General features: G+C 44.9%; 2 protein-coding genes, 1 non-coding gene and 1 pseudogene across 5 annotated transcripts; 1 reads left to right on the top strand and 3 right to left on the bottom strand.

Annotated features, from left to right (window-relative positions):
- The first annotated feature begins 140 nt into the window (after window positions 1-140).
- Window positions 141-8,924, top strand: Dnase1l1 (deoxyribonuclease 1 like 1). Of its 3 annotated transcripts, none has more exons than XM_076918731.1 (9): window positions 141-305; window positions 1,158-1,267; window positions 5,393-5,444; window positions 5,946-6,034; window positions 6,129-6,206; window positions 7,667-7,767; window positions 7,900-8,012; window positions 8,088-8,171; window positions 8,426-8,924. In XM_076918731.1, exons 1-9 carry the CDS (start codon window positions 141-143, stop codon window positions 8,546-8,548), a joined length of 915 nt encoding a protein of 304 aa, XP_076774846.1. In that variant the 3' UTR covers window positions 8,549-8,924. The 3 variants fall into 3 exon arrangements, with proteins under 3 accessions (XP_076774846.1, XP_076774845.1, XP_034340785.1); XM_076918730.1 differs by having other exon boundaries at window positions 8,088-8,336; XM_034484894.2 differs by lacking the exon at window positions 141-305 and having other exon boundaries at window positions 1,070-1,267; window positions 5,141-5,444; window positions 8,088-8,336.
- On the bottom strand, window positions 3,575-4,429 carry LOC117695188 (small nuclear ribonucleoprotein G-like; annotated as a pseudogene).
- Window positions 8,925-9,005: 81 nt separating the features above from the next.
- Window positions 9,006-11,132, bottom strand: Rpl10 (ribosomal protein L10). Its single transcript, XM_034484902.2, has 6 exons — window positions 10,974-11,132; window positions 10,292-10,350; window positions 10,108-10,215; window positions 9,840-9,978; window positions 9,312-9,474; window positions 9,006-9,229 (listed from the first exon to the last, which is right to left on the bottom strand). The coding sequence occupies exons 1-6, from the start codon at window positions 10,994-10,996 to the stop codon at window positions 9,077-9,079; spliced, it is 645 nt and encodes a 214-aa protein (XP_034340793.1). The 5' UTR covers window positions 10,997-11,132; the 3' UTR covers window positions 9,006-9,076.
- On the bottom strand, window positions 9,527-9,662 carry LOC117695583 (small nucleolar RNA SNORA70). Its single transcript, XR_004604640.1, has one exon. It is a non-coding gene; the product is annotated as a small nucleolar RNA SNORA70 (small nucleolar RNA).
- Window positions 11,133-11,427: the final 295 nt, after the last annotated feature.

The raw sequence follows: 11,427 nt of genomic DNA, 5'->3' as shown, positions 1-11,427 counted from the left end.
TGACAGAGGGATAGACTAAGGTCACCTGGTGGGACAGCTAGAGACTCCCTAGCACTATTCTCTGGATAGAGAAGAGCCGCTGCTCAGGCGAGGGGACGGGGTTGCTGTACAAAGCCACACGCACGAGAGAGCAAGCCTTGATGGTCTCAGCTCGACGAATCCGCCGGAAAGCAAGTCGAGGAAGCGTCCTTGCCTGTTGTCGCAAAACGTGCCTAGGTCGCTTGACGGCTGCCGGAGGCGATTCTACACCAGCCTCGCTCCGGCCCCTTCTCTGTCAAGGTTTTAGCTCCAAACCGCCAGAAGCAGTGGGTCTCTTTGATTCTTTAATTCTAGTGTCTATAGGCGACATTAGCTACGCAGCACCATTACCTGAAGCTACGCAAATCTTAGGCTGGTGGAACCTTTTTACTTGTTCTCTCCCTCTCCCTCCCGATGTATATCTCGTTGTGCATGCTTCTGAAGGCACACACGGAGACCAGAAAAGAGCATTGGGTATCCGTGTCTATTATTCTCTGTCTTACTATTTATTGTTGTATTTCCTCCAGTGATCTGGGGGTTGGGGCATTTGGTTATTTCCATGATAGAGCACTTGCCTAGCATTCATGGGGTACTAGAACTAACAAATTCTGCCATGAGGCATTGTTCTAAACTGCTACTCCATAGTCACCCAGTGGGGACCTGAACGGGCTCAGTAGCCAGTCGCGCTACTTATCCTATGCAGAAAGAAGGTCCTTTGCTTTGGGTTTCCTGAGCAGTCACACAGGTAATCCTAATTTAGGAGTGCACATCTACACTGTGGTTCAGGGCCTGAGGACCCGGAGAGAAGACTAACTCTGCTCTGCTCTTTGCTGTGGGGAACCTGTCAAAGAAAGAGCAAGCCTATCTCCACCTTGGTCCCTAGGTCCAAGTAACTGCTCAGTGATAGACTGCTGTTCCTTGACGTGGGTAGCAGTAGCCACACTCAGGTCCCCAAGTGGCTGCTCGCTCGGCAAAGGAAACACCCATCATGGGCGGGGTGGGCTAGCAAGTAGGCAGTTCCCAGGCACCACCTACTGGGCGGAGAGCTCAGCCTTGCTTATTGGGACAGGAAAGTTGACTGTGGGGCCGGCCTCTTTGGGTGGGTCTGGAAACCGGCTTCCTCTTCTCCCCATCCCCAGCCCCAACTGCACGTCTTTTCCCTCCGTGGCTGGCGCTGTGATTCTGTGGAGTGGAGTGTTTTATTTGGCTCAAGGCTGAGGCAGGCGTGGGGCCGACGTGGTCTGTGGAGGTATGAGAATCTTGCGGGTAGGGAAAGTGAGGAGGTTCTCTCTGCCTGAGGAGAGACTTCAGAAGGGAAGGGAATTTCAAACCAACTAAAGTTGGCTTTGAAAGGCTGGGATGGGCATTGAGTTGAAGTCAGGAACAGTTATTCTTTCTGGTTCATTCTCAGAGTCCTAGCGGTCTTAGTCTCTAAATGTAGCTTGGCCAGTGCAGAGCTCACATATATTCCAAAACAGACACCAGTGCAAGGAGACCAAAATAAGTGTGAGTGACAGAGCAGGTGGCCAGAAAGAAACAAATATCAAGGCCAGCCAAGAAGATACTGTGACAGAAACACTAAGATGTGCAAAACCAGGAAGACAGAACAAGCCAGCCAGATAGGAAGAAACTAATAGAGAGAAGGGACAGTGTGATTGAGAAAAACAAACAGACAGAAGCAGAGGGCCCCAGGCTTCAAGAATGTGACATGGACAGGGAGAATAGTAAAGAGCTGAGCTCAAAAGATATGGTAAGGCAGAGGTGAGTCTGAGACAAAGATAAATCTGAGACAGATGCTCAGAGGAGCTCTAGGAGAACCCAGGAAACTTGAAGGCAGCCTGGGACTACATAGTGAGTTCCAGGCCAGCCTTGGTTATAAACTGAGACACACACACACACACATACACATACACACACACACAGCAGTACTCAATTAACTTAAAAGAATAAGGGTTTAGCCGGGCAGTGGTGGCGCACGCCTTTAATCCCAGCACTTGGGAGGCAGAGGCAGGCGGATTTCTGAGTTCGAGGCCAGCCCGGTCTACAGAGTGAGTTCCAGGACAGCCAGGACTACACAGAGAAACCCTGTCTCGAAAAAAAACAAAAACAAAAAAAAAAAAATAGAATTTTTATATGAATTAGCTGGTCTGCTTCAGGAAACTGAGGTGCTCAAATTTTTCAAAATTGCTAAGCTGGAGTGTGATTCAGTTGGTACGGTGCTTACCCACTTACATAGTATAGCCCTCCCTACATAGCCAACACATGAGGCCCTGGGTTTCATCTCCAACACTGCATAAACCAGGCTTGGTGGTATACACCTGTCAATTCCAGTTTGGGTGAAGTAGAGACAGGAGGATCAGAAGTTCAAGGTCGGTTTACCACACAAAAAAAATCACTACAGAGTTAGGGTTATAGCTTAGTGGTAAAGCACATCATTAGCATATATAAGGCCCCATCTTCAATACTCAGTACCACACATTAAAAAAATAAATAAGTATAAGAATTCAAGTAGTGGATGTACCCCAATGCTGTTGGACAAAGTGTTTCTGAGTGTAGATTGGAATATTAATCATCCTTAAAAAGGAAGAGGGCAGCCAGGCATGGTGGTGCATGCCTTTTATCTCAGCACTTGAGAGACAGAGGCACATGATCTCTGAGTTAAAAGCCAGCATGGTCTATAGAGTGAGTTCCAGGACAGCTGTGGATACACATAGAAACCTGTCTTGAAAAAAAAAAAAACAAAAAAAAGTGGGCTGGAGAGATGGCTCAGGGGTTAAGAGCACTGACTGCTCTTCCAGAGGTCCTGAGTTCAATTCCCAGCAACCACATGGTGTCTCACAACCATCTGTAATGGGATCCAATGCCCTCTTCTGGTGTCTCTGAAGACAGTGACAGTGTACTCACATACATTAAATAAATCTAAAAAAAAAAAGTTGTTAGAAAAACCAAAAAAAGGAAGAATAGAGTCTGGAGAGGTTGCTCAGCAATGTTTCATGCTCTTGCAGAGGATCTGAGTTTGGTTCCTAGTGTCTGCTGTCTGCATTGGGTTGCTCACAACTTCCTATAACTGCAGCTTAAGAGGGCTCTGATGTGTTGAGGCTACCTTCACTCATATGAATATACCCACATACAGACACATATACATAATTGAAAGTGAAATATATCTTTTTAAATAATGGAAGAAAATTTCTGGGCTGACAAGATATGTCAATGGGCCTCATGGCTTCCTTGGGCATCTGCATGTGCATATACCTTCACATACATAGACATAAGTAAAAATAAAACCTAAGAAAGGTTTAGGCTTTAAAAAAAGAAGATAATTTTGACATGTAACAAGAATAAACCATGAGGACATGATACTCAGTAATAAGACAGTCACAAAAAGACAACTGTGTTGTTCTACTTTTGTGATGCCATTAGTGTAGACAAATGCAGAAGCAGAGGTACAGTGGTGCGTGTGGGTTTTTTTTCTGAGTATCCCAAAAGTTTATTTAGCAAAAAAATTCATATAACAATGTGTATGACCTGGCTTTTTCTGGACTATTCTGCTGAAGAGCTATTGTTTGATGTTTTCCAAGGCTTCTAACATGATGATACTATTTCCTTGTATGACCATCATCCAATGTTATTCTGCCCACTAGTTGCCATCTTCATATATTTGTCAGTCACAAGATTCATAAAGGAATCAAAGCCCTGCAGTATTCCTTGTTTATATCTGTTTCCATTTAACTTCAGTGATAACTTATTTTCGATAAATGTCTTCAGTTCCAGAGACTGTGCTTGTGTTTTGAAGCAGGGTATCACTATATAACTGAAGAATACCTCAAACTTGTGATCTTCTTGCCTTCACCTCCCAGATGCTGGAATTACAGAAGTATGCCTCCACACCTAGTCTTGTTTTGGGTTTTTGTAATTATTTTTAAAGATTTATTTATTTTATTTATATGACTGTATTATAGTTGTCTTCAGACACACCAGAAGAGGGCATTGAGTCTCATTATAGATGGTTGTGAACCACCATGCTGTTGCTGGGAATTGAATTCAGTACCTTTGGAAGAACAGTCAGTGTTCTTAACTGTTGAGCCATTCCTCCAGCCCTTGTTTTTGGTTTTTGAAAGACAGCCTCGCCGGGTGGGCAGTGGTGGCGCACGCCTTTAATCCCAGCACTTGGGAGGCAGAGACAGGCAGATTTCTGAGTTTGAGGCCAGCCTGGTCTACAGAGTGAGTTCCAGGACAGCCAGGGCTACACAGAGAAACCCTGTCTCGAAAAACCAAAGAAAGAAAGAAAGAAAGAAAGAAAGCCTCAGGACTGACGAGTAGCTAGTGAGATTGGCTCTCTGGATTTGGTGGCATATACCTATAATCCCTTTACTTGGATGGTGGAAGGAATTTCAAGGATTCCTGAGGTCATCCCAAGCTACATAGACAAGTTTGAGACCAGACTGGTATATACTAGTCTGTGTCTCAAAAGGGGAAGTGTAAGTAAAACACACAGAAAAAAAAATGAGTCATCCAGGCATGATGATTATGAACTCATGTGATCCTAGCACTCATGAAGCTGACAAGAGGATTGCTCCAAGTTTGGGGCCTGTGCTGTGTGTTACAGAGCAAGATTGTCTTTCAAAAAAAAAAAAAAAAAAAAAAAAAAAAACGCAGAGGACCTGGGGGCAGTCAGTAAAGCATACACGTAAAAAAAACTAGGGCTCAATAGCTAGCCAAATTTCATGAGTTCCAATCCAATGAGTCCAAGTAGGGTGGATGGCTCCTGGGGTTGACCTCTGACCTCCAAATATGCACACACATAAGTGCATATGCACTCACATGCACCCATGTACTTACACACATGCACAATGCATAGATACATATATACACATTGAAAAATAGACTGAAAAAATAGGCTGAAAGGTAAAAACATAGACAGATAGATTTTGTTGCTGGGGCTGACCCTGTGTGAACTCTTAGCCTTAATCTTGGCAAAGAAGTTATACTTACTGAGTATACAATTTTACCTGGGGAAGATGAAAAAGCCCTGCAGATCTAGGCTGGTAACAGTTGTGCTTCTGGCTACTGAGTTCTTAAAAGTCTGGAATGGTTTTATGCCACGTCACATGTATTTTATTAGGTGGTCAAGCTCTGTGTGCAGAAGTTGAAATACGTCCCAGGAAGAGATTCAAGAAATGTTCAGGGCCAACAGCAGGGAGAACATCAATTAGCTGAGATCAGTTGCAGTGCCAATGCCCTTTGGTCAGCCTGGACTCCTTTGGAGGGTTCCTGTTGTACACAAAGCAATGTGTGCCCTTGTTGTGGCTCCCCTGCTCATTCTCCTGGTTGGTGGGACTGAAGCCTTTCGTATCTGTGCCTTCAATGCCCACAGACTGACACTGGCCAAGCTAACCAAGGAGTCAGTGATGGATACCTTAGTTCAGGTAAGTTCATTGTTGCAGAAATTTGTGTCCATAAAGACCTTGAGCAAAAGCTCCCAGGCCTGCCTGACCATAAAAGGAGGGGACATCTGGAAATGTGAATGCACAGATGTGAAAACTCTTTTTTTTTCTTTTTGTTTTTTTGAGACAGGGTTTCTCTGTGTAGCCCTGGCTGTCCTGGAACTCACTCTGTAGACCAGGCTGGCCTCGAACTCAGAAATCCGCCTGCCTCTGCCTCCCAAGTGCTGGGATTAAAGGCGTGCGCCACCACTGCCCGGCTGTGATGTAGCTTTATTGTATGGTCAGACTGTTGATTTCTGTGAAAACTCTTTCAACCATCATTTAATTACCAACCTTCTCCTCTAAAAATGGAATGATGTTTGTTTTCCTGAGTTTCTCCTAGTCTCACTGCTGTCTGCAGCCACTCTGGTACCAGTCTTTACATATGACAGCTCCTCCATGGTGACAGCTCTGAATTGAGCTGGTATCCCTCATTCCCTGCAGATCCTAGCCCGATGTGATATCATGGTGCTTCAGGAGGTAGTAGATTCTTCCCAGAATACTGTCCCCTTTCTGCTTCAAAAACTTAAAAGGTAAAGAAGAACCCTTTTAATCTACTTAGATTCTCATTTTACTTAGAGCCTCAAGAGCCCTAATTCTGGATTTGTTTCCTGGTATATTTGACAGTTCCAGGAGTTACAGCTTCCTAAACAGCTCATTGCTGGGGCGCAGCACATACAAGGAAAAGTATGTGTATATCTACAGGTGAGAACAGGGGTCAAGAATTCTATCCTTATCATGAAAATTCTAGGTGGGTTTCTAAAGACACCACCAGGTATTCTATTCAAGAAGCTAAATCAGGTAGATGAACTGCTGGAGCCCATGAGTTCAAAATTAGTTGGGTTATAATGAAAATGGATCTCAAAAAAACCCCCTCAAAAGTTTGATGGAGAAATGGCTCAGTGGTTAAGAGCACTTGCTGCTCTTCCAGAGGACCAAGGTTTTATACCCAGCACCCACACAACAGCATACAACCAGTATTAATTAATTAACAACATTAATTCCAGTTCCAGGAGATCTTACACCCTCTTCTGGCCTCTACAGACCCATGGTACACAGACATACATGCAGGCAAAACAATTATACACATAAAATAAAAATACATCTCTAAGCCAGAAGTAAGTGGTGGTACACACCTTTAATCCTAGCACTCAAGAGGCATAGGCAGGTAAATCTAGCCTAGTCTATAAATCAAGGTCCAGGACAGCTAGGTTATCTTATGCAGAGAAACCCTGCAAAAATAAAACAAAACAAACAAAAACCAAAACACAAGACACAGCCACAGAATCAACTAAGGTGCGGCTCATAGAGAATCACAGAGACTGAAGTGATAATCATATACCCTGTATGGGTCTAAGCTATGCTCTCCTCATATACCTCATGGTTATGTAGCTGCAGGACTCCTAATTCCTTTGCCCCTTTCCTACTACTGGGTTGCCTAGTTTGGTTGATATTCCTGGGAGGCCTACTTTTTTGTTGTTTTTGAAGGGAAATGGAGGAGGAGTGGATCTGGAGGAGAGGAGTGGGGGCAGGGGGAGAAACTGAGGTTGGTATGTAATGTATGAGAGAAGAATAAAACAAAGATCTTAAATTAAAAAAAAAAACAACAACAACAACAACAACAAACAGTTCCAGGGAGCTGGAGGCATAACTCAGTGGCAGGGTGAAAATTTACCCCCAGTGATAAATGAAAAATTCCAAACCAGGAATACCATGTCTTTAATCCCAGCACTCAGAAGCAGAGACAGGTAGATGATCTCTGTGAGTTTGAAGTGTTTGAAGTCAGCATAGTTAACAGAGCAAGTTCCTGGACAGCCAGGGCTACAAAAAGAGAAACCGTGTGTGTGTGTGTGTGTGTGTGTGTGTGTGTGTGTGTGTGTGTGTGAGAGAGAGAGAGAGAGAGAGAGAGAGAGAGAGAGAGAGAGAGAGAGAGAGAGAGCCAGAGAGAGCCAGAGAGCCAGTTAGTTCCAGGACAGCCAGGGCTACATAAAAGAACTTTTCTAAAAAATAGAATAAGAAAAGAAAACCAGAAGTTCTAGAAAAAAATGGCTGTGCCCACATGAAAGTGGCAGAACAAGGAGCCAGAGACTTCCTCTTTGAGCACTAGCTCTGCTCTTTTTATATAAGATGTGGGGCCACTATTTCCTACCTCTTGGTCTTCCCAGGTCTGACAAGACACAGGTCCTAAATTTCTACCAGTACAATGACACAGATGACATTTTTGCCCGAGAACCGTTTGTGGCCCATTTCACTCTCCCTAGCAAAAGTAAGAGGGGGAAGAAATCTGGTCCTGGTACAAGGAAATGGGAGGGAAATGTGGTTGGTTCCTGGGGGAAGCAGAGGTGGATGTGTAGAAGGCCTGGCAGCTGTGGCAGCCTCAGCTTCCTGGGCCTTGCAGTCCTTCCAAGTGTGGTGCTGGTTCCTCTCCATACCACTCCCAAGGATGTAGAGAAGGAGCTGAATGCCCTATATGATGTGTTCCTGGATGTCTCTCAGCGCTGGCAGAATGAGGTAGGGGTGATAGCTTTCATGAGGGGATAGTGGGACTGCCCTTTGGCAAGACTCAACAGCTTGTCTCATCTTTAGAATGTGATTCTGCTTGGAGACTTCAATGCGGACTGTGCTTCGCTAACAAAAAAACGTCTGAACAGCTTGCTACTCCGGACTAAGGCAGGCTTCCATTGGGTGATTCCTGATGGGGAGGACACTACAGTACGGGCCAGCACAAACTGTACCTATGACCGAATTGTGGTGCATGGGCAGGGTTGCCAGATGCTGCTAAGGGCTGCAGCTACCTTTGATTTCCCCAAGAAGTTTCAGCTGACTGAGGAAGAGGTAGAGAAACTGGGTTGGCACAATGGCTGAGGGCAGAATTCTGGAGCTGAGCCACAAGATACTGACACTTCATTTTTTTCTCTCCTCAGGCTCTCCGCATCAGTGATCATTATCCTGTGGAAGTGGAACTTAGCCAGGCCACTCAGGGTATCCCACCCCACTGTTTGACCACTCTACTGCTGCTGGCACTCCTGCCGTGTCAACTGGACTAGATGGCTATCGACTTGACCAGGACACTGGTAGTCTCCTGAAGCAAGACCTGAAAATAGACAGCTTTTTATGTAGGGTTTTTTTCAGAGAAAGCTGGGAGTATAACTCAGCAACAAGTGCTCTTGTCTGATATATCCAGTGCCCTGGGCTTGATTCCTGTTGGGGGGTAGACATGACTTCACCTGAGGTAGTTAGGAACAAAGACACAGGAGGCTCCAGTAGAAATTGGCTCAGATCATACCTGAGATTTCTGCAATCAACACAGTGAGTTCATACTAGAAAAAACTTAGGTCTAAGTAATCCTGCTTCTCCATGTACTACATGGCTCTGCCAGTATTGTCAGGTTTAAAATATTCAATAAAACCAATTTTAACCTTTTGCATGTATGCTTAATTCACTAAGTTGTCCCAATTGACCAAACTTAAAAGTCATGGTATTTAAGAATCAGAAGCAAATACATAAGCAGACTTGATTCAAGATTTATTATTGAACATGATTTGGTAGGGTATAGGAGAGCACTGTGGAAGCCTTCAAGAATGCAGGGCTCTCCACTTGTCTAGAGGACCACGATTGGGAATATATTTGACACCACAGCCATCAGGAATGAGCCGCTTCTCAGCAACCATGTCTTCAAATTCATCTGCATTAAACTTGGTAAAGCCCCACTTCTTTGAGATGTGGATCTAAAAGGAAATAGAAAGTAACAAAAAATTCAGCAAAGAGGGCCAGAATAACAAAGCAGAACTTTTAAATACCACCACCTACCTTCTGGCGGCCAGGGAACTTGAACTTGGCTCTGCGCAGAGCCTCAATCACATGTTCCTTATTCTGCAGCTTGGTGCGGATAGACATGATGACCTGGCCAATGTGAACCCTGGCCACTGTGCCCTGGGGCTTCCCAAAGGCACCACGCATACCTGTCTGGAGCCTAGATCAGGAACAGCATTGTGTGATCAGTGACTTATTATCAACTGACAGAAAATTGTCTCCAAGGTCCCTTGAGGCAACCCATATAGACAATAGGCTACATACACTACCAAGGAGGCTGCTGTTTGCAACCATTGCACACCAAAGTCCCCATGGGGAAAGGGACTTGGTCGGCTTAATTAGCTGCACACACACACACAAAAAGAAATCCTCAAAATATTGCTGGACAGTGGTGCTCTTTAATCACTTGGGAGGCAGAGGCAAGCAGATCTCAGAGTTCAAAATCAGCATGGTTTACAGAATTCCAGGACAGCCAGGGCTACACAGAGAAACCCTTTCTCAAAACCAAATAAAACACCAGCTTACCTGTCAGCCCCAGCACAGGACAACATCTTGTTGATGCGGATGACATGGAAAGGGTGGAGCCTCACTCGGATATGAAAGCCATCCTTGCCACAACTCTTTACCATGTATTTGTTGGCACAAATACGGGCAGCCTCCAGTGCTGAATGGGTAAACAGCAGTGAAACACAGTGCCATAGAGTCAGGACTGGGGAGTCATTGGGTAAATTACAATATAACCATGTTAAGAGTGTACACAGGAAGAAATGCCAATGAATAAAAGGGGTCTCACCTTCAGATGAGAGTTGTTCATATTCATCTGACACCATGTGGCCACAAAGTGGGAATTCATCAACTTTCGCCTTCTTCCGTCCCAAGTCAAAGATGCGGATCTTAGCATCTGAAAAACACATGGTATAAGTGCCCAAGTGGGAACTAGACAAACAGATCCAGTTCGGAAGTTTGTCACTACTTACCAGGGACACCACGGCAGAAACGAGACTTTGGGTATGGCTTGTTCTTACAATACCGGTAACTACAGGAGGAAGGAAACTCAAGCTGTGATTAAGGGTGACAACAGGCCTAGACCAGCTCTGAATTCAGCCTCCATGAAGGGAAACTGATTCTAAGACAACAGATTACACAGAACTATAAAACAAAAAAATATCAGCACCAGTATTACTCTCTAACCCGAGGAGGATAGGCTTATCACATTTTTCATAGCATGTGACAGAAGACCCGCCTTAGCCACGTGAAGAGAATATGGCGCCCTCTTCAGGACACGAGGCTAGGCGGCACCTACAGACTGGTCAGTCCTTGGTGTCCGGTTAAAACCACAAAGCTGAAGACTCAGAAATAAAGATGGAAACAAAAGTCATCAAGAAGGCATGGCAGCCTTTGTGAAAAAGCTTAATTGTTGGCAGAGGGTTGGATGCATACGCACATGCTTCTAGTTCTACTCAAAGTCTTGGGTAAAGCCATCCACAGCCTCAACAGACAAAGCTCCCAGTATTAGAGAAAACCAGAGGCCAGTCTTTACTTCAGGGTCGCTGAGTGGCGGAAAGTCCACCAACAAAAAAATAAATAAAATTTCTTTCGAAAGGAATGCAATTTTTCTCCGTTTTCACAGTAGGAAAATTGAATGGGTTCAGCACTCACCACCGGGCGGGTCGGCGGCCCATGATGACAATAGGATCGTTGGTGGCTGTAATGAAACAGTAAAAGTAAGAATACAGACGCAAAGTAACTGTAAAAGTCCCAAAGAAAAATTAGGAGACTACCGTAAAAAACCAAAGAACTGAACACACTCACCGCACCAGAAGAAAAGAGACGCTCCCACGCCTGCGCACGCTTTATATAGGCGGCCTATCTTGCATTATAAGAACCATAGAGTCTCAGGGATGGGGTGGTGTCGACGCTCTATCAGACGCTAAGATCATAGATGCAGCGGTGCTCTGCGCATGTGTACTAGGAGAGGCTGAACCATGCACAGCGCTTATTGGTGACTGGATACCGGAATAGGGAGCTGAGTGCTGGCGAATGGGATTTCGACACATAGGCAAAGAGAAACCAGCTTCCGCCTGGCCATATTGGGCGTAAAGCCATGACAAGT

This window comes from Arvicanthis niloticus, chromosome X, assembly GCF_011762505.2.
Source record: "Arvicanthis niloticus isolate mArvNil1 chromosome X, mArvNil1.pat.X, whole genome shotgun sequence".
Taxonomy (NCBI): domain Eukaryota; kingdom Metazoa; phylum Chordata; class Mammalia; order Rodentia; family Muridae; genus Arvicanthis; species Arvicanthis niloticus.
The sequence above is the reverse complement of the archived record's forward strand: the minus strand, read 5'-3'. Positions and strand labels throughout refer to the sequence as shown.

Bases quoted from the DNA above. Each gene is read 5' to 3' on its own strand.
- Rpl10 (XM_034484902.2), bottom strand. From the start codon at position 10,996: ATGGGCCGCCGACCCGCCCGGTG. The intron at 10,351-10,973 runs GTGAGTGCTGAA...TTCCTCCTGTAG, and splicing joins GGCCGCCGACCCGCCCGGTG to TTACCGGTATTGTAAGAACA. The intron at 9,475-9,839 runs GTAAGCTGGTGT...TTCCTGATCTAG, and splicing joins TCCTGTGCTGGGGCTGACAG to GCTCCAGACAGGTATGCGTG.
- Dnase1l1 (XM_076918730.1), top strand. From the start codon at position 141: ATGGTCTCAGCTCGACGAATCCGCCGGAAAGCAAGTCGAGGAAGCGTC. The intron at 306-1,157 runs GTGGGTCTCTTT...CCCCATCCCCAG, and splicing joins GCTCCAAACCGCCAGAAGCA to CCCCAACTGCACGTCTTTTC. The intron at 6,035-6,128 runs GTAAAGAAGAAC...TATATTTGACAG, and splicing joins CTGCTTCAAAAACTTAAAAG to TTCCAGGAGTTACAGCTTCC.